The 22,402-nt window shown below is 48.9% G+C and overlaps 1 protein-coding gene and 1 non-coding gene across 6 annotated transcripts in view; one reads left to right on the top strand and one right to left on the bottom strand.

Annotated features, from left to right (window-relative positions):
- Positions 1-22,402, bottom strand: part of HHAT (hedgehog acyltransferase) — a 167,182-nt gene that overhangs the window by 132,962 nt on the left and 11,818 nt on the right. For 4 of the 5 annotated variants that reach the window (XR_009449963.1, XM_059675638.1, XM_059675637.1 and 1 more), the window contains exons 2-4: positions 21,224-21,356; positions 15,279-15,346; positions 5,958-6,071 (exon numbers count right to left, since the gene is read on the bottom strand). Coding sequence is in view for 4 of the 5 variants with exons in the window: in XM_059675638.1 (XP_059531621.1) it covers positions 5,958-6,071; positions 15,279-15,346; positions 21,224-21,314 (273 nt within the window). In the remaining variant the exon portion in view is untranslated. Of the gene's footprint in view, positions 1-5,957; positions 6,072-15,278; positions 15,347-18,666; positions 18,798-21,223; positions 21,359-22,402 lie in introns of those variants that run through there. The other variant, XM_059675635.1, reaches the window with a different exon arrangement.
- On the top strand, positions 12,756-12,871 carry LOC132221485 (U5 spliceosomal RNA). Its single transcript, XR_009450015.1, has one exon. It is a non-coding gene; the product is annotated as a U5 spliceosomal RNA (small nuclear RNA).

Below are 22,402 nucleotides of genomic sequence, written 5' to 3'. Positions count from 1 at the left end.
GCTCGAGAGATCTCTGATGAGTTCCCGTGCTCACCGAGGCTACCTGGGGGCACGCGAGCTGGTCCCAAATTCCATCCCCCTCTGTCTCCCTCCTGCCAAACAGTCCAGGCAGGCGACATCTGAGGTCGTTCTCTCTAAGACTCCACAGAAAATGCTCTCTCGTTCACCTCGTGTTCGCTACAAACCCTCATACCGCCCACGCATGCTCACCCAGGGGTAAAGGCAAACCTACTACATATGTTCATGGCGAACAGGCGATGAAAAGGAAAAGATGTGGACAATGCAAAAGAAGTGCCTATAAGATACTGATTTTCATACTTTGTCTATAAAAATGCATGGACACGGACAATATGTGGTGAAGGCCTGGGGCCAGGGGGAGGGGGTGGGCCAGAAGGGGGCTGATGTTGGGGGTGGGGGAGGGTACATCTGTATAACGTTCGACAACAAAGATAAATTTTTTAAAACTGTGATTGTAATCCCATCCACAAAACTCCACTAAAATCCTGATATAGGGTGAGTAGCCCTCCATGCCTCATTTCAAAAGTTACACAGCCCGTAACCAGCGTAAGTCCCTGGAGATCCATCCACGTTGCTGCAGGCACCAAAGCTGGGCTCCCCTGTTGCTGCATAGCATCCCATGATGTGGACGTCACACCATTTGCTTCACCATTCACCCGCTGGGGGACATCTGGGCTAGTTCCAGTTTGGGGCCATCATAAATAAAACTGACGTGAACATCTGTGTTCAGGTTTAGTGTGAAAAATAAGTGTTCGTTTCTCTGGAACGAATGCCCAAGTGTGAACTTGCTGGGATGCGTGGTAGTGACATGTTGAGTTCTGTAAGCAGGGGCAGAGGAGAAACTTCTAAAAAAACCTAACAAACATCGTTTAAAAACTGTCCTCCGTTTTCTGGCAGAAGAGATGAAGCCAGACTAAGAATACGATGGCCTTTCTGAGGGGACACAGGGCTTACTGCCCAGACTGAAGTGGGGAGGCGACCTCCCCCTACTCCCCCTGCTCCCTGTGTCCACTGAACCATTTCTCAAAAGGGGGCAAGGAAGCTGGTTCTACTTGATGGCCTCCCTTAGAAGACTAATATCCTGTCGTGTTATGTTATAATAATGTAAGCCCAGAACGCAATGGGTACCTAGCGTATAGCAAGTGTTTCATAAATACTGGATGGGTGGATGTATAGGAGGGGTGGATGGGTGGATGCAAAGATGGATGGATGGATGGATGGATGGATGGATGGATGGATGGATGAATATGCTTCCCCAAATCTTAGGATTTAACCTGGTAGTTATGACTAAGACATAACAAGAAATCAGCACCAACATTTTGGACTTTTCGGTCCGCTAATGTGAAATCCTGCAGATTCCCAAAGTCTCTACTTCTACCACTTAACCCCTGATAAACAAAGGTTGCTTTGCCAATGCACCTGAAACAGAGGGGAGTCTTTCCACACCTCACTGCCTACTGTGTGCTCCCCACACTCAGGGGTCTTTTATGTTGGGGGGAATCTCAAGTTGGCACCTGGTAGGGCACAGGCCCCCACCTGTGGGAGCAGACCTCTGCTGTACAACTGCTGCCTACCGCCCCAGTGAGGTCTCCCGGGCACAAACCAGTTGAGCTGGCGCATTCCCAAGGCTGAAAGCAGCGCCCCTGAGAACAGAGGGGGGACGGGCCCCCCTTCCTTCTGCAAATCTACCGTCTTCAGATGTTCTTCATAGGGAGGCAGGGAGAGCTGCCTGGCAGTGCCCCCGCTCACACCATCCCTACTTCTCTTCTGTTCTAGCTTTTCTGGGCTGTGGGCACGGACTGGTAACAGGATGTGCCTGCGTGGTTTCCCTCATTATCTCCGTCGGGAGAAACGAAAATGCCAGGCCTCGGTGAAGACTCCTGTTGGCAACTGTACCAGACTTTGCTGTGTGTTCATTCTCCCGCATCTGCCTGAAAACCACTGGGTGGGGCACTGTTTGAGAAATAAATGAAAGGAGTCAATCGGTGACCCTGATGCATGGCAGTTTATCACATAATCAAGGGGAGCCGCTGCTGAAAAACATGTCTGTACATCTCCACGAACAAACAGGGAGAAAACAAAACCATCCCAGAGTCCAAACAGCTGCCTAACAGCCTGCTTTTCCCGGGAGCAAGGCGGGAGGGGGCTGGAGGGAGGGCGTCCCTCCCTGGATCTGCACTGATGGAGGAGGAAGAGCCTGGTTCCAGGAGAGCCGCTAGTGCCTGGGATCCCTATTCGGGGTGCGGTTTCGGTAACCAGCTGGGAGGAGCGCCTGTTCCCCCGCGGCCCTCCCGAGGTTCCTTTACTCATCTCAGCCAACACGCCTTCAGTCCTGTGGCCGATGAGCTCAGCGGGCCGGGCCCGGATGCTAACGATGTGGGTTCAGAAACAGGGAAAACTGCTCTGTGGTTAGCAACAGCCCCAACCCGCAGCCCCCACCTGGGGCGGCCTTCTCAGAACCTTCCTGCAGGGTTATTTTCCGTTCTGAGGGCTGAGAACACATGGTCTCAGGTGGTGGTGAGGCCACAGGGGTGTTGGAGAAAGGAGGAACTGTCTGACCCGCCCAGCGCACACGCCAATCATAACAAACCACAGCCCGGGCCCAGAGCCGCTATTCAGCCGCCCCTCCCAGGGCACCGGGCCCTGGCGCAGTCACCAAAACCCAGACAGCCCTGCCCAGAGAAAAGGCCTTTAACCTCGGCCAAGGAGCTCAGTGGAAAGTTTCATTACTTGTCATGGCAAAAAGAAAGCAAGCAAGCTACGCTTTTGAAAATAAGCTGCCTCTCTTTGGAAGGAGGCAGGGCTTGCAAGGGAAGAGACGAGATTAGGTATTAGATGGAGATGCGAAGCATCCTTCAGGGTTTAAGGGCTGTAACACCAAGAATCGCTAACATCTGGCCCTGCACAGTGCTGGTCACAGTTCAGGATGCCTCCAAGGAATCGGAAATAAACGAACTCCGGTCCAAAATCTTCCACCCTAAGGACCAAAACACCCACCCGAATTAGGGCCATCTGGAACTCTTCGCCCAGGTGGTGAAAGCACAGAGCTCGTGGGGCCAAAGCTGTGGTTCATACTTATATAAGGGCCAAGCAGCCGCGCACAAAGAAAGCACTGTGCCCCAGCCCCAGCCAGAGCCCTGCTCGCCAGCTATCCCACAAATCAAACCTGTGGTCCCAAGGGAGACAGGACACACACACACACACACACACACACACACACACACACAGATGACTCTGTGAACTCTGTCTCATTCCAAGAAAAATGCAAAGCCACCTCCTACTAACTTTGGATGACATGTGTTCTGCAGATAAAATGACAGGTCCAGCCCAGTGGTTGAGCATCAACCTATGAGCCAGAAGGTCACGGTTCAATTCCCGGATGGAGCACATGCCGGGGTTGTGAGCTTGATCCGCAGTATGGTGTTCAGGAGGCAGCCGATCAATGATTCTCTCTCATCACTGGAGTTTCTATCTCTCCCTTCCTCTCTGAAATATATATACATATATAGTTTTAAGACAGGTCTGCCTGTGCACCCTGCCTGAGAATGAGATGCCAAGCTGAAGTAAGCAAACAACTCTACTTCCTTCAAGCCCCAGCTCAAAGCCACATCGTGCCTGTCACCGCAAGGCAGAGGTGGACCAGTCCTTCCGCCAGCATGGCACCCTACCCACCACCACATGAGGTCCAGACTGAGACCAGCGTTTCGTTTCCTAGGTAACCTCTCACTCAGCTCTCCAAAGGAAGGGGCGTGTCTCCCAATCCCTTCCCCAGCACCCAGCACACACGTGAAACAGGGCTGGAGAAAGGCATTCGTGAGAGGAGTGTTGGCATGACTGCACAGACAGCCTCTGCCCTCAGAGATTGGGGATCTCAGGACCGTCGCCTCCTTTCTTGAACACCGTGGAGAGGACCGCTCCCAGGAGCACACGCAGACGACAGTCTCAGCACATGCTAAACGCCAGCGGATGACAGCAGCCACTGCCTCTTGCACGGCTGTCATCCTAAAGCAAGCATCACCTTGAAAAACATCAGACCCTCAGCACTACCCCAAGAAGCAAGTGCTACCATCCCTGTTGCACAAATGAGGAGATGAATTCAAAGGTATTAACTAACTTGCTGAAGGCTGCATAGCTTAAAACCCACAAAGCTGGGAGCCAGCCAGGTGCTCCTAACCACACTCAATACTGCCTCCCAAGATGGTAAGAGTCTTAACTCAAAGTTTGCAAGCAAATTAAACAGAGGGACATCTATATCCTGAACCATGAGAATCATACTAATTTCTTGTTAGGTTTGATTGAGCAATTGAATTTATACCCCTCCCCCGGGGACTGGCTTTTCAGGTCATTGCACTATGGACATCCCCTTTGCTGAAGACCACATTTCACTTGTGGTGACCACATTCCATTATCTCCCCTCCGGGTATGCATAAAGAAGTCTCCGCCCAGAAAAAAGCCCGCCAAAAGTCCTTTAAAAGCCGCTGACTCCCGTCACTGGGTGCTGGAGCCAGCCTGGTTTGTGGATGATTTAGTAAATTTGTAATCCCTCATCACTCTGGTCTCCTTCCTCCTTTGGAGACCTAACATTTTTTTTTTTTTTTAGTATAGGAGACCTAACATTTTTGATGATTGTATGTGCAGGAGTTGGAAACTGAGAAGTTTGGAAAGGGGGAGGAGCATCCAGCCAGGAACCTAGAGTTCATCTACATTTCACATCCTCAATGGGGGTTATAGCCCCTCCAATGGAGGGGGAATTGGTTCTTGAAGAAAAAGGTACTCTTTATAAATAAAAGGCATGCATACAGTACATAAACAGGTATGCAGCACATCCTTGGTTCAGATTTCATAGAGCAGTGACAATTAGGAAAACAGCTGAAAAGGCTCCTGGAGGGGGGTCACAATGAAGAAAGCGAGAGAAACACTCATCTATGAGTCACAAACAAGTAGTAGCAAGAACAAGAGGGAAGCAAAGGAGGCCGACCGGACGGGACACGGGGGTCCTGAAACATGGGGGGGGGGGGCGCGGCGGGCAAAACATGAAGAATTCAGTGTGCCCAAGGCAACCTCGCCTTGCCTTCTACTCATGTGATCAATTAAAAATATATCAAATCTCGCCCTAACTGGTTTGGCTCAGTGGATGGAGAGTCGGCCTGTGGACTGAAGGGTCCGGGGTTCAATTCTGGTCAAGGGCATGTACTTGGTTGTGGGCACATCTCCAGTAGGGGGTATGCAGGAGGCAGCTGGTCGATGTTTCTCTCTCATCGATGTTTCTAACTCTCTATCCCTCTCCCTTCCTCTCTGTAAAAAATCAATAAAGTTATATTTAAATATATATCTATATCAAATCTCATACACACAGAAAAAAATATGTGACCTTTGTAAGGTGAACGAAGAATAATGAAATAGCACCACACACCCACCAGCAGCTTAAGAAAAACAAGGCTCTCAGTGTTTTGATGGGCTCTGGGTATCTACCCCCCACTCTCCAACCCCAGCCCAATTCTTTCTACATCCCTCCCTAACCAGCCGTGACCACTGTCCTGAGTTTTACGTTGATTTTGTATTACCTTATCTCTCTTTGTAAATTTGCAAGTGTGAATCTAGTTTGCACACTTCTGAGCTCTGTATACGTGGGATCCTATCTGACAGATTCCGCTGCAACTTACCCGATTAGCTCAATGTCATAATCCAGAAATTCATCCATGTTGATAACTGTAGTTTTACTTCCAAACCTTTTCATTCATTGGTTTGGAAAATGACTTGAAGGAAGTACATATGGGATAAGGACGTGTTACCCCTGTATCTGAAATGTCTGATCGATCATTAAGAATTCATTCTCATCTCTTCCAGGCTCATATCCGTGTCTACTGATTCTTAGCTCAGGGCCCTTCACAAAAAGCAAAGGAGAAAGAGGCTTAAAAGGAAACGGTGCAGAGTCATACCTTCCTTGCAATCTGGTTGGCCATTTGCGACACAGCCAGGTGGCCGAGGAGGAGCCACACCAGCCGCTGCTTCCCCCACTCCATCCAGAAGCTCCACTCGAAGTCAGTCTGGTCCTACATAGGCCAAAAGCAGAATTGATCAAAAAGGTTCCAGTACATTCTGAGGCAGAACACAAACTCCAGCGAATAAACCAACTAGAAAGAAGGCCAATGGGAGTCCAAACTCTACAAGCTTGACCCCTGGTGGGGGCATGCAGGAGGCAGCCGATCCATGATGATTTACATAACACTCCCATCCTTGACCCCACCGAACCCCCACCCACATACACTCTCCCCTCCAGCGTGGCTGGTCTCACTGCTGTTCTCCAAATAAGTGTCTTTGTTAAAGCTGAATCCCAGGACCCTCTGCAGGATAGAAACGATCATTATTCCCATTTTATAAACAATGAAACAGGGGTTAAAGAATTCAGTTGTTACCCAGCATCACACAGACCGTGTAAGTCATGAACTGAGCTTATCTCAGCTTATTTATCTCTCTCCCTCTCCCTTCCTCTCTAAAATCAATAAAAATATATATTTTTAAAAAGTGGCGAGGAAGTGGAATCAGGTGGCCCAAGTTCTAGTCCTGTGTCTGTCGCTGTGTAAACCGACCAGGCACTTAACTTCTGGACCTGAGCCATCCTGTGTGGCAAATGAAGGTCTGAACTAGTGCAATGTCTAAGATTCCTTTCAGAAAGTGAAAAAACTTATTTTCCAGGCTAAAGGAAAGAAATACGAAGTGTGTGGGTCAACCATGCCCAGGAATTCTGAGCCTTGACTGCCTGTATCCTTTCAAGAGAGGGCTGATCTCCCTGCTCACCACCTGGTGACAAAGACAGGTCTCCAGGTTCCCACCCACACTGGCAGCCTGCTCTGTTCCAGAAAGTTCCCCACTCATCTGGCCTGCCCTCTTCCCCAGAAATGGGAAGAACCCATCACCGTGTGTGGGTTTACTGCACGGTATGGTCTGCCCACCTAGGGGTAAGAAAACTACCCTCAGAGAGGTTAAATATCATGCCCAAAGTCTCCCAGCCAATCATGGCAAAGCCCAAGTTCAAAACCCAGGTCCTCAGGCTGCAAAGTCTGTGTTCCTGTGATACAATACAGAGTACGGCTCTGGCTGGTGCGGCTCAGTTCGCTGGACGCCATCCTGTGCACTGAGAGGTCACCTGTTTGATTCCAGGTCAGGCCACATGCTTGGGTTTCAAGCTTGATCCCTGGTGGGGGGCATGCAGGAGGCAGCCGATGGATAATGTTTCTCTCTCTCATCATTGATGCTTCTGTCTCCCTTTCCCTTCCTCTGTCTCTAAAATCAATAAAAACATATTTTAAAAACAAAGAAAAGATAAAGGTTCTAGGAAGCGTGGACTCAAAAGGAGTGAATCCATAGGTAACAGAAAGACTGCAACATCTGAAATGCCATAGGAAACAACCATCATACCCTTCTCCTCAAAATACTAGTAAAAGGCAGGTCTGCTCCATACGGCAGACACCACCACTTGACTCAGTCAACACTCCAACCCCTTGCTGGGACGACTTCCTATACATTAGTGGCTGGAAAGCAGAAAACTACATTGCCCAGAATCCCCTGCAGCTAGCACGTCTACACATGTCATATGACCTTGCTTCTGGTGAACACAGGAAGACGTTGAAGGCGAAAGCACCTAAAGAAACGTGGGCTGTGAGACTCTCCTGAAAGAATGGTGGCTGAGACGCGAGGCCCAGGCAGGCCGGCAGTGCACCGCTTCCTGGAGGGGCAGTTTGGGGAGTTCTCAGGCCGTGAACGGGGCAGCAGCCCCGTGTTGCAGGCTACTCTGGGAACGGCTCCTGGAAGCTCACTTTAGTGCCTGTCCCCACAGTTTTTTTGACTGTTCTGAGAGCTCCTGAAATCCCCACAATAAATTCCTTTCTGTTTAAACTGGCTGGAGAGGAATCTGTTGTCTCTGTGGAAACTTGATCAACATACTTTGAAGTTTTGTTTGTTTGTTTTGATCAACATACTTTGGAAAGAATTTTTCCTCTGATTGCAATCCAGCTTTAGTTTCACAATAGAAGCATTATGAAAAGAATTCACTTTGTAGACAACTTCTGAAATAAGTCTGTTCGGTGGAGGAAAACGAAGAGGAGGAAGACAGCCGCTAGGTCAGTCCGAGGGATGCTCTGGAACTGGATCGTGGAGGCAATGAGTGTTTACGTTAGAACACAGGCACCAGTGAACCTAGGTGTGCGGTTCAAACCCAGGAGAAAAGGCTCCACCTTACTGACTGTCAGGCAGCATTTTTCGCTGGCATGCCTCTTTTCCCCTCAGACAGAGCAGACAGTGTGGAGATGAATAGATTTACTGTTTTCCTCATCCTTGTATCCGGAATTTTGCAACAATAACAAAAGAAACACAACAGAAGTACTAGACATTTTTGTGTTATCTATTTCCGAAATGACATCATGTGCATAGTATGTACTTTGAGACCAGACCTAATTCCCAGTCACACTGAGCAAAAGTAATCTGTTTACAAGGCTCCGAGGAAACCTTTACAAGGTACTTGAATCCGGAAACATTTCCCTGCGCTTTCAGAGGCAGCGCGCTCGCCTTAATGGCCTATAAATCTCCCAAGGAGAGAGGGGAAAGGAGGGCGTATTTACATGAATTCTGCACAGGAGCAGCGCTGCTCTCTGGGTGAACTCAGCCCAATGATTCATGTAGCAATTATTGCAAGAGTTTGCTTTTCTTTCAACAGATGCCTTGCTCTTTCTAAAATAAGTTGAACTAAATTAGTTTACTGCTCGCAATTTTCGGAGACAACACTCCTTCCCCAGCCAACATTTCCTCAAAGACAAAATGTTTTCATTAATGAAACTCCCCCCCCCCCCCGTGTAAATAACAAAATCTCTGCTTAAGTGTCTTCCCCATCCTGTACAGGTGAAGGTGAAGAAGATGCTCACAGGGGTCAGGATGCCACCAGCAGGGCTAGCATAAGGGCACATACCATTCCACTCTCTTAAAGGGCCCTCATAAAGGGCCCGCAAATCAGCCCAGGGTAGAAAGGGGGCAGGGAGGTGTTTTGTAGAAGGAGGAAAGAGAAAACTTCTCGAGGACTTAGTTAAATCAAGAGAGCCTAATTGATGTGGGGAAGGTCTCTGAATCTCTTCAACCTAACTGCCAACCTAAACTCAGTGACTTCCTCTGGCTACACCGCTACCTACCTACCTCCTAGAATTCACTCCAGATTATGCAGACATATGCATATACTTGAGCAAGTCCAGATTCTGTCTCCCTGTTTTGCCTATTCCACATTTCTCCCTTTCGTCCTAGAGCTTACAAAGAATGAATCACATTCTAAAAGAGAAATACTAAATTCTAGTATGAAGGCAAAGGCACAAAAAAAAGACAGTATTTTCCCCACATCCTCAAACCAGAAAAAAAAACACATTTTCTACAAGGTACATATATGGAGAAATGAGGTGCAAACAGTTAATAAGACTATTCAATAAGTTAGGGATCCTGATCCCCCAAAAAAACTGTAACAGAATGTGATGACTAGATAGCAAATGACATAACCTTGTAAGATTCCCCAGCTACAAACCGTGCTAATAAATCCTACATCCCATTCGCGTCACTTCTGCAGAATACAGAAAGGCTAAGCCAGTCACAGTAACATGGAGAAAAAATGGTTCCCAGGCCTTTGGGGACCATGGTTCCTGAAATGGTCCTCACACTCAGGAGAATCTGCTTTCTGCCTAGAAAGTCTTCACACACTCAAGAAAACTAGTTCATATATAACATCTCTGCAGCGGGCGAACACGAGAAACTGGAACTCCAGATGGAATCCCAAAATGTTGAAGGTCCTCGAGGCAGAGGTGAGTGATAAAAGAGAGAAGGGAAAAGCTAACATTCTTGCCATCCGTCCGGGGGGGGGGGGGGGGGGGGGGAAGAGGGGAGCTCTGCATAATCTCAGATACCATCCTTTGTGTTGTCCTTAATCCTCACCTGAGGATATTTTTCCCAATGATTTTAAGACAAAGTAAAAGGGAGGGAGCGAAGTAGGGATTGAGGGAGGGAGGGAGGGAAGGAGGGAGGGAGGGAGGGAAATGTGAGAGACACATGGATTGGTTGCCTCCAGCACATGCCCAGACTGGGGCCGGGGACCAAACCTGCAACCCAGGTACATGCCCTTGACTAGGAATCAAACTCAGGACCCTTCCATGCTTGGGCCTACGCTCTAACCACTGAGCACACCAACCAGGGGCACAGATACCATTTTTCTCCTTGAATCTTACACACTGGGTGGAAGACCAGGAAAGTGGGCAGAGTACATGAAAGAACTCTCCCACAATCATTTCAGTCTGTCCCCTTGACCCATCAGCTAGCTATCCGAGCTCTCAAAGAGAGAGCTCCCTGTGAAATAATAGGAAATATGTATACTGGTGCCCCCGATGACTGGCACCGCGCTCCTCAGACCCTTGGAATTTCCTGTGACAAGAGCAATAGGAGCATCTTTTGTTCTCCTAAGCCCTTGGGATTTCCTGGGTGATAACACTGTGTTTTGTTGGAATGAGGTTGAGTCTGGGTGGGCCTCTGGATGGGGCTGCTCACCAGAAAGATCAAGCCATGGGTAGAAGCTTGGGGTTTTCAGTGCCACACTCCATTCTTCTGAGAGGGGAGAGGGGTTGAAATAGAGTTAATGATTGGTCATGACTCGTGATAAAGTGCATAAAAGTCCCCAAAATGCAGGGTTCAGAGAGCTCCCGGGCTGGTGAACAGGTGGAGGCACTGGGAGAGTGGGAGGCCTAGAGGGGGCCTGGAGGCTCGGCCCCTCCCACACACCGCACCCCGTGCATCTCTCCCATCCGGGTGATCATCCGTATATTTTATCGCATTCTTTTATAATAAACGGTTAAACAGGAAGTAAAACGCTTTCCTGAGTTCTGTGAGCCACTCTAGCACATTAACTGGCCCTGAGGAAGGGCCATGGGTACCACCTGGACGTGCAGTTGGCATCCAAAGGCAGGGGGGTGGGAGCATCTTGTAGGACCGAGCCCTTCACCTGTGGGATCTGAGGCCATCTCCAGGGAGAGTGTCAGCTATTGAGTTGAACTGCAGGACACCCATCTGGTGTCGCAGAATTGCTTGGTGTAGGGAAGCCCCCCACACAACTGGTGTTGGAAGTATAGTGTGAGAGTAAAGGAGAAACACGGAGGAGCAGAGTGTGGGTTCTCTATACATGCCCACCCCAGAGCACCTCTTCTGAGAGTCAGCCATGGTGGGAGCTAAGGTGCCTCCAAGGCTGCGGGTGGAAACCACCAAGAACAAGAACCAAGGCTCACCATGCCTCCAGCATCCATCGCCCGCTGCACACTGCCTCTGCCATCTCTCTGCAGAAACGTTAAAATAACATATCTTTTCTATGATGTCGGAAACTAACTTTAAAATACGTCAACGCAGAGACTTCTGGTTTCCGGCAAGATATAATAAACACCATTCTCCCTAACCTGCCCACCAAGGACAGCTAAAAGCCCTGAGTGTAATTATAAGATAAACAGAGGAAGACCCCGAAAGATGGCAGAAAGAAGACAGACTGGCTAGGGACCTCAGGACTTGAGGAATGACAATGAAATAAAATAAATAAAATAGCTCACTGGATAGGCTTACTAGCAGAGGTAGATGACTCAGGAAAGAAGCACTGAACCTAAAGATGAGTCAATGGAAATCACACAATCTGAATAACAAAAAAAGTAGGCTGAAAACATAAATAAACAGAGCCTCGGAAATCTGTGGTACAATTATAAAGATCTAACATTCATGTGATTCGTGAAATCCTAAAAAAAAAAAGAAAGAGGAGAAAAAACATGGGGCTGAAAAAAATATTCAAAGAAATAACAGCTAAAAATCTGGCAAAAGGCATAAACCTACAGATTCAAGAAGCCGAATGAACCCTAGTCAATTTATATGTACCAATTAAAAGGCAGATTGGCGGAACGGATTTTTAAGAAATGATCCAACTCTATGCTGTCTGTAAGAAATTCACTTTAAATACAATATAGGTAGGCTGAGAGTAAAAGGATGCAGAAGGATACATACTCCACAAACATCAATCAAAAGAAAGCAACAAGAACCCAAAAATAGAGCCACACAAGTCTGGTCAACTGATTTTTGACAAAGGTGCAAAAACAATTCAATGGAAGAATCATCTTTTCAACAAAAGGTGCTATAACAAGTGGCCATCCATACGCAAGCAAAAAATAAAATAAAATAAAAATAAAACCCAGCCAGTGTGTCTCAGTGGTTGAGATTGGGTCTGAGGTTTGCCTTCATGAACGAGAGGGAACTCTCTGTGGTTCTGTCTTAATTGTTGGAGGTTGGGAAAAGGAGAGGAGAGGACCGCACCCAGAGTCCCAACATACAGAAGGAATAAAACCAGATCCGGTGGTTGAGCCAGAATGAGGTTTAGGGCCCAGTCGGCCTGACCTCTGCTTCGCCCTCTAATGGTGGCTCCAGAGGCACCCAGGGACTACTAAGGTATCTGTAGAATCTCAAGGGTGATGACTCCGGCTCATTTGCATACCCATAATACACTGCAGAGAGTACAATCCTTTTCAAGTTTAAAAGATTTTTTTTTAACTTGTCATTTCTAAATGCAAGAAACTTACTCGAAAAACTTCTTGTGCAAACTTTAGGCAGAAAGTACCTCTAGCCCTAAAACGTCACCATAACTGAACTAGGAGCTGTAGTTACTGGAGGAGGGAACTTGGGAGGAGCCAAGCATACTCTGGTTTCTCTTCAGATCGCATAAATCTTTCGCCTTTTACTAAAGATTTCCGTGGAGAGGAACAATTCTGAGTTTATGCTCAATTTTTTGAGGCCTTGCCTTGGCAGGGCTAATCTTATGGTTATAAGAGAAGATTCCTTCTAGAATATAACACTTATCCCGTTTCAGTGCTGGTGGCCTGGGCTGGCAGTTGTCTCGTGGCCTGGAGCTCCGCCCACTTCCTCCCATGTTAGGCAATGCCCCACAGGAGCAGGGCAGGTTGGCCTGAGCTGGTTTCGGCTACTGGCCTCGTGAATGTCTATCTACATGGGTGACTGAATTGGGCCTGAGATTTGCCTCCACGAAACCTGGGTGTAAAGTCATGCTGGCCAACTCACCCACGTGGGACTTAGCAGCGACGGTCAGCCTGACAGTGGCTTCAGTCAGTTCCCCGCCCACAGAGGCCACCCTTCACGTCTCCCAGGGGCGCCGGGCGCTCACGCTTATCTGCAGCTGCTTCTACTTTCTTTCTAACAGAGACAGCAACTGTCATGACATGATTTTTAAAAGTGATAACCTTGTGAAGAATGTTGACCGGCACCGCTTTTAGGGAATGTGAGAGAAGGAAGTGGTTTCCCCGCCTCCAAGTCTCTCTAAATTTCAGCTCCAAGTCACGGCTCAACCCTCTAGCCTGGAATAACCTCTGCTTCTTCTCTCCGAGTCCCACCTGTCAGATCACTTGTAGGGACACGTTGTAAAAGTTAACTCTTCCCCTCCCGGGGATGTTCTTCACACCGAACGTGCCCCAATGGGGAGCCCCCAGCCCAGAAGCAGTGAGTCAGCATCAGATGGATCCTAATCACAAAGCTGGTCCGAGACACAGTTACAGTTCAGATAACTTCAATACTGGCATCTAAAGCTGCACAGGAGTTTATTAGCATGAGGAATGTTAGGAATAAATAGAGGGTAAAGCAGGTCAAACATACGGTGGGGAGGAGACTAGACTTTAGGTGGTGAGCGCTCAATGGGGTATACATTGATGATGGAGACTTGAAATGTATATAATGTTATTAACCAATGTTACTTCAATACATTTAATCATTTTATTTTTTCCATCACCGTTTATCCCCCTATACCCTCTTCCACCTCCACCCACCCCCATCCCCCCGCAATCACCACACTATGGTTCATGTCAGTGAGTTCTTTCTATTTTTTTTTTTTTTTTGCTCAATCCCTCCACCACCACCCCCAGCACACACACCCCCACCCCAAACAGCTGTCAGCCCACTCTCTATCTATGAGTCTGACTCTTTTTTGCTTGTTAGTTCAGTTTGTTCATTAGATTCCACATAAGAGTGAAGTCATATGGTACTTGTCTTTCTCTCACTGGCTTATTTCACTTAGCGTAATGTTCTCCAGGTCCATCAATGCTGTCAGAAAGGGTACAATTTCCTTCCTTTTTACGGCTGAGTAGTATCCCATTGTGTAAATATACCCCAGCTGTTTTATTCACTCATCTACTGATGGGCACTTGGGCTGCTTCCAAATCTTGGCTACTGTAAATAACGCTGTAATGAACATTGGGGTGCACATTCTTTCAAATGTATATGTTATTAACCAATGTTACCCCAATACATTTATTTGCAGATGAAAGGAGTGGTGTTCAACATATGCGGTGGGTTCGAAATTTTCTCCAGCTCCAACACCTTCCTAAGGATGAGGCAGAAGAACCCTCAAAGCTTCAGGGATGTGGGGAGCCACTTATTGTCTTCACTAGCAGAGAGGTGTGGACAAGGAGCCCGGAATGCTGGTGACCCTTGAGCCCTGGCAAAGGTCAGGGCTATGCACCCACTGTTTAGTCCAGACAATGGTAGCTGAAGCAACTTCCCACCAGATAGTCATGTAAATCCTTACTGATAAGATAGTCTGCCTGTTACTGGAAATTGCCTGCCTAAGGGCTATGGGTGTATCCCAAGCTGAATAAAAGGATGGCAAGGCCTGAGCACAAGCAGAGTCTTTCCTCTTGGGATGGGCTCTCGCCTGGCCCCCCAATTTCCAAATTATTATTTCTTGTCTCGTCTCTGTCATTTGCGTGTGGCCTCTTCTCCAGAGCCCGGACCCTGAACCACGCAGGACATGGGATATTCACACAGGGACACTTGGAGGCAGGAAGGAAGAATTTCCTATACGGTTGCCAACAGTTGCTGTAGGGATGTGTGGGGCCACATCTAATTCTAATAGATATGGCTGGGTCAGGAGAAAGTGCCTGAGCTTCGCGAGGATGAAATCTGTACCCGCTGATAAGGTCAGACAATCAGATTTCTCGAGTCTTGAGAAGAAAACAGGGGATGGGAAGATAGAGACGCCGGGGAGATCTTTACCCAACACGGCATTCACACCTTTTACCGGACGGAGGAAAGACCCCCCATTCCCAAGTGCTGATGAATACTACGCCTGGGTCAGTGCCAAGACAAAGGGGATGCAAAATACTGAACCCGGCTGGAAAACCGAGAAGGCTTATCCTTTAGCCACTGTGTACCTTCTTGAATCCTCCAAGCAAAGTGCCAATCGCCAGGTCAAATTCTTGGTCCAATTGCTCTTCATGTTCTGACAAGAAAAACAGTGGCCATTAGTTCCAAATCCAAATAAAACTGGTTGGCTGAATAGCAGAGGCACTAAGAGAAACTGGAATGTGTTCTGGAAAAGCCGCCTGTGGACTGAGCTACGGGCATGGAAACGTCAGGCTCCTGGATCCCCCTCTCCAGTTGTCTGTGAGCTGAGTTCCTGGAAATCCGTGGTGGGGCTGCTGGAAATGTCCCCTCCCACGTGGAATAAGGCTCACAAAGGGAGAGGTGTCCAGAGAGAAAGCCTCCAGCACAGGGACCCCCCCGGAGGGGTTAATGCAAATGCACTTGTTCAGGTGGTAAAATATTTTTTAAATATATTTTTATTGATTTCAGAGAGGAAGGAAGAGGGAGAGAGATAGAAGTATCAATGATGAGTTTGATCGGCTGCCTCCTGCAAGCCCCCTACTGGGGATTGAGCCCACAACCCAGGCATATGCCCCTGACCGGAAATGAACCCGCCACCCTTCAGTCCACAGGTCAAGGCTCTATCCACCGAGCCAAGCTGGCCAGGGCTAAAATATTTTTATATATAGTTTTCCAATCCTCACTTGAGGATATGTTTTTATTGATTTTAAAGAGGAAGGGAGAGGGAGAGAGAAAGAAACATCTATGTGAGAGAGGAACATTGATCAGTTGCCTCCCACATGTGCCCCGAACGGGGATCGAACCCACAAGATGGGTATGTGCCCTGACCGGGAATAGAACCCACAACCTTTCAGTGCATAGGATGAGCCCTACTGGCCAGGGCAAAAAAAAATTTTTTTAAACAGATCATTCCACACATTGATGGTGATCAAGGCCTCATGATGTGAGATAATGCTAAAAAGATTATAAAATGGAATCGTGTAAGAGTAATAAGTATGTTTATAAGACAAACAACTCAACTGATATAAAACAAAATATAATAAAATCTTCGTTCAAATACGTTTTGAGGGTGTATAATAACCAAGCAGGGTGTGAGATGCTAGGAATGAAACAGAAGACTGGCATGTCTTTTGCCCTCCTGGGGCTCACTGCACACTAGGTAAGAGAGACAAATGAATAATAAAAAATTACAATAGTGCTGATGAGTGCCATGACACAGGAATGAGGAGGTGGAGTTTGAGTCTGGGGTGTCTATGTGATATACAGTAGGAAGCTGGATGGGTATGGGTGGTGCTCAAGAGGGCCCTAAGTTGAAGATAAAGACCCAGGAGACCTCAGTATAAGGGTAGTGATGAAGCTTCCAGAAAGACTGACATCACCCAAAAGACACAGAGTGCACAGACAAGAACGAGGAGAACCACTGCTACTGAACCAACAAAAGTACAGAACCACAGAGGAGCGACCCAGAACAATCACAGGAAAACCAGAAAGAGTCTGTGACTCGCCCTAACTGGTTTGGCTCAGTGGATAGAGCATCGACCTGCGGACTGAAAGGTCCCAGGTTCGATTTCGGGCAAGGGCATGTACTGCGGGAACATCCCCAGTAGGGGGTGTGCAGGAGGCAGCTGATCGATGTTTCTAACTCTCTATTCCTCTCCCATCCTCTCTGTAAAAAATCAATAAAATATATTTTAAAAACACATTTTTTAAAAAAGAGTGTGCGACTCAGACTTAATCACGAAACGATGCTGATCTAGAGTAGAACAAAGGGGCAGAGTCACACACACTAGATGCAAACAGCAGCCCCAACTTCAAGCCAAAGGCAACACTGCCCCAGGAACGACAGAAGAGGGTGGGGTACTGAGCACTGGGCCAGGGGACCGCACGGCACAGCTCTGCCACACACACTGCAGTCCCGGGTCCAGGAGGTGTGCTGGAGGCGTGTGGTTGCAGCAGAGCCCTGGTCCTTCCTGCCACAGCTGCACACATGCCACATTGTGTGTGCGTGTGTGTGTGTCTGCGTGTGTGTGTCTGCATGTGCACGTGCATGGGAGAACATGCTGTGTCGTGCACAAATTCAAGTCAAAGGAACAGCCTGCAAACAAATAGCAAGACACTGCAATCCAGCAAAGACATATGGGAACCTCCTAATTCATTAAGGCAAACTGGGTGGAAAACCTCTCTGCTTCTTGTCTTCTTGGTTTTGGCTTCGCTTTCATACAGTGAGAAATCTCCAGAAACACCAGAATTATAAAGAATTGAAACAAGGCAGAAACTTGAGTTCTTTTTTTCCTCCTTTTTAAAAAGAGTACAACCAGAAGCAGTGAAATTTTCCTGCTAAGCACCAGGTAAACTGAAGCTGGCGCACACCGCCCTCTGGTGGAAAAAGGAACTCTGTGCAGACGGGAGAATTATGAGGACATCCTGTCCAGCAGGGGCGCTGTCCTACTGAAATACTAACTCACACACATTTGTAATTTTAAAGTTTCCAGTAGCCACGTTTTTTAAAGTTGTTAAAGAGTGAAATGAATTTCGTATATTTTCGTTATCTCAATCTATCCAAAACATTATTTCAACATGGAATCAGGACTAAACAACTATGGATGACTTACTCTGCACTCCTTTTTCTTACTCATTAATTCTTCCAAGTCCAATGTACATGTTATCCTAACAGCACATCTCCACTGGAAGTGGACACGTTCCAAGTGCTCGTTAGCCACGTGTCTAATGACTACAGTAATGGACGGCGTAGCTCCAGGCCAAAATTCCCCCTCGCGCTTTGGAAAATTTCTACAAACCACCCTCGTCTGACCTCTTGACACAAACAAATGTCATACAACACACATGTAAAATTACAGTTTAAACCCATTCGCACCCCCTTAGGAAATCCATTCGGAGGCTGAGACTTGCAGCAGGAGCTCCTTCCCAGAGGAGCCAAGGCCCCAGAACTTCTCTCGTTAAGTCTTCTGGGTAGGCACCCCACGCTCTCACTCTTCGGGTGAGAACAGCTTTCATCGTAGGCCACATACTACACTCACGCAGGAGGAGCCTTCCCTGCCCAGGAAAATTGTCTCCCCACCACACAGGCCTGACTGTAGGCGCCCTGGTCCCATTTTCCCACAATGCAGTGCTGCACCAAAGCGCCTGAGCGCATAGAAATGACACCGTTTCTGCTGGTGAGCCCTCCCGGCTAAATCAGCTGTGGATTCTCCTCTCTCCAACCACCACCCAACAAGAGGATACATCAAAACCCCGTCCTACCTACTGGGTGAGAGAATTTGCATGTTAATCGCTGCCACTGGGCCCTGGTGGTGAACCACTTACTTAAAAGCTCTAGCTAACCTCCCCCTTTCACCCTCAGCACTTTGATGGGGTGGGGTAGGGGGAACTGGAGGGCAGGATCAGTGACAGGGGAGGGGGGCATTACACACTCACATGCCCTCCTGTGATGCAAGCCACCACCGGGGAGTAGCAACCCAGTCGTGGCTTAATGCATCCTGAGGCTTCTATGCATCTGAAAATTCTCATCAGCTCCTACTGGTTCTTTGGTTTTCTAGGGAGCGAGCCTGCAGGTATAGAAGACTGTGCAGTAAATGAGGGTAGAGAAAGGGAGCAGGAAAACGACTTCTAAAGATGAGGCAACGGAGTGGTAGGCAACTCTCAGATATTCCTATAGAATGTGGCGTAGAAGATGGGTGACAAGGCGCTGGCTTTCCCACATTCTTGAGGTGTGCGGGCTCCTTCTCTCCTGTCTCCCAACTGCCACTCAGGGAATGAGTAAGTGATTTAGAAATCCCCCAAGTAAAAGGAGACCATATATGTAAGTAGGATGCAAGGCAATAAAGGACGTAAAAGGTCTCAAACCTCCCAACAGGGACTCCCCTAAGGAATTCTGGGTCTGTCGAGGCAGATTGCCAGGCAGGGCGGGGGGGGGGGGGGGGTTAGCATGGGAGCCCTGAGGGCTCCCGGGAGAGGAAGGCAGGCGTGGACTGAGTTGGAAATGATCCAGCAGAGAGGAAGCCATACGGTCTATACACATTCTTGGTATTTGATGGAACATGGAGCATGATGGGCTGGGGGAGCAGGGAGTGAGGCGCTGTGGAGTCTAACGCTACGGTTGCCTTTAAATGCCCTACGGCCAGGCCCTGGCCCAAGTCATTGTGCGAGCTTTATGGAAAGCATTAGAAAGCAGAGTCCCTGAAGGCCGACACTCCCCTCCCTTGAGGGCCAGTGGGCATGAGAGGAAACCGCCAATGTAAGCCCGAGAGGAAGGGGTGGGCTGCCAGGCTGGGAATCCCAGGAGGAAAGCGACTGTAAACCAGGCTGCTGCTTCCCATGACCCTGGCCTCCGCTAACCAGGGAAACAGGGTCAAGTATAACATGAAGGACCATCACACCGGTCACCAGAGCCTCGGCTGCGCCACAACACCTGCGACTACGCTGGCCATCAAGACAGTCTGCCCAGCGCTGGGCTCCTGCAGGGCTGTGCACCGGGTCCCTTCACAGAGGACAGTAAACTGAAGGGCCCAGCTGGCCCAACCCACCGTCAGCCAGCTCACCTGGCGCCCAGGCCAAGGTCATCTACTCAAGGACAGGACCCTGAACTGCAGCCCCGGCCCCCGCCCCAGTCTCTGCACCCAAGCCCCCGGCTTTGAGAGGGACATATGCAGAATGGGGGAAGAGTCAATCCTGGTGATGCATGAGGAGGGGGAGGCTGAGGGCCGCGGACTCCCAGCTGTGCTTCCCAAACCCTACCTCTGCCATTTTATTTATTTATTTATTTATTTATTTATTTATTTATTTATTTTTAATATATTTTATTGATTTTCTACAGAGAGGAAGGGAGAGATATATAGAGAGTCAGAAACATCGATGAGAGAGAAACATCGATCAGCTGCCTCCTGCACATCTCCCACTGGGGATATGCCCGCAACCCAGGTACATGCCCTTGACCAGAATCGAACCCGGGACCTTTCAGTCCGCAGGCCGACGCTCCATCCACTGAGCCAAACCGGTTTCAGCAGGCCTCTGCCATTTTAAATGACCACAACTACAGATTCACCTGCCTAAAGAGAGAGCCCGGATTCCTCCCTGAATATATCAGCTCTTTCACACTCTATCCCTGCTTTCTGATCTAAGCTCAACCCCTGCCACTCTCCCTTTGCACTCTGCACTCCGGTCCCAGTGAGTGGTTTGCAGTTCCCAGATCATGCTATGCTTTCTCACACCCAGGGGCACTGCACACCCTTGTCGACTGGCCTGCAAACTCCTCTCTGTCCACAGGTCCTCTGCCCTTCTCATGTGGCTGACTCCTGGTCTTCCGTAAGGCAAGGCTTCCCAGCGCCTCTGGGAAACTGTCACTGACTATGGAGATCACTCATGGTGCCTCCAAAATTCTTTCTTCCACAGTATGTGGAGTTTTAAGTAGCACCTGGCCACCAAATTAAAGATGGTATTTCCCTGCCTCCCGGCTGTGGCCACAGAACTCAGTTCTGGCCAACTGCGTATGAGAAGTGACAAGGTGCCCTTAAAGGAAAGGAGGGTGCTCAATCCCCATCCAGTGGGCGGGAATGTGGACTTGATGATGACTCCTCTTCAAAATACACAAAAGAGCACTAAAGGCAGCAGAGCAAGAAGAGGGAAGGAGCCTGGGCCTCCAACACCATGGGCTGCCTCCAGGTGTCTGCAAGGAGGGATGGTGAGAGAGAAATGTCAGAAGTTACTGCAAATTATGAATGCAAATCCCCCTCCAGCCCCCCAGCCTTCAAGAGCCATTGAATGAAACACTCCTCTTATAAAAGATCAGCCACAGGATCAGCTAAACCATCCAAGCTGAGGGTGGGACACTCCACTGACCCATTGATTCAAACTGTCCAAGAAGAGGGGAAAGCAAAGCGGGTCCCACGACACGTGCCAGGAGCCTGAGGCCACCCTCCCGAATCCCCCTGCCACCTTTCCTTCCGGGTGCAAGTTCAGAAAAGTCGGGACTTACCTCTGGAGGTTTTGTAAACCTCATAGAAAGAATAGAAGTGGAAGCCTAGTGAAGCAAGCAGGTAAAGAGACAGTTCCCATCGGGGCAGCATCGCTTCTTGTGACACAAGGTCTGATGCCCAAGTTGAGAGTTTCTAGACAGAGAAACAGAAATAAAAACATTAAGCCATGGGCGTGACACTCGAGAATAGCCGTCGGCTCAGTGGTTCTCTCCCAGGGACCCATCACTGTGCAGGGTGACACAGATATAACCCCAGTGAAGCCTCCTGCGGCCAGTCACCTTACACACACACACACACACACACCCTGCTGCTCAGGTGGGCAGGTCTTTCCCTCCGAGCTCCTGCAGCCCCAGCTCCCTCCTGGCACTGTGTACACCCCGCAGTTCTGTCCTCAGTGCCTGACACACCTGTCTGTCCCTGGGGAGTGGACCTCTGGGGAGCAGGGGAGTCCCCACCACCTAGCACAGGGCGTGCGATGTAGCAAGAAGGGAGTCTAAGTTGCCCCATGAATTAAAATATGGCTTCAAAAGCCTGAAGGTAAGCACAATCCTCTCCAACCTCTTCTCCCCTCCCAAGGTCATCCCACAGCTGTTCACAAGATGCATTCAGGGAAACAGCTCTGTCTTCCATCTCCCATGACGAAAAGGGAGGCCCAGGACACAACCCAGGCAGCCGTGGCCGGCCGCTGGTCGCCCACCCGCAACATCCAGTCTCCCTTCTCACACAGGAACTGCACTTTTTATCTGAACACGTAGATGCTGAGCCCCACTCTGTCCCGTAGCCCAGTGTGGACACTTGACTAGTTCTGGCTGTGAGGCTGTGGTCACATCCTTCCTGCCGGGTGGAGTTGGAACAGCCACCAGCTGGGAACCTTGTCATCTCACACTCTCCACCTACTTGCAAAGATACCGTCTACTCGAATCCGCACCAGGAGGGCTGTGCGCTTTATCAGGCATCAGAACCCAGCTCAGAGAAAGGAAGCGATCTGCCAAGCACAGGGAGAAGCCAGCGACGGAGCAGAAACCCGAACCCAAGGTCCCAGCGCCCACTCGCTCACAGACAGAAACTCTGTTCCTCAGCCTGGGCAGAAAAGCATAGCTCACTGTGCCAAAGCCTGAAATTGGCATAAACGTCACTCCTGTAAGATGCTTTTCCCCCAGCGGACGCCATTATCATTT

This window comes from Myotis daubentonii, chromosome 18 (assembly GCF_963259705.1).
Source record: "Myotis daubentonii chromosome 18, mMyoDau2.1, whole genome shotgun sequence".
Taxonomy (NCBI): domain Eukaryota; kingdom Metazoa; phylum Chordata; class Mammalia; order Chiroptera; family Vespertilionidae; genus Myotis; species Myotis daubentonii.
The sequence above is the reverse complement of the archived record's forward strand: the minus strand, read 5'-3'. Positions and strand labels throughout refer to the sequence as shown.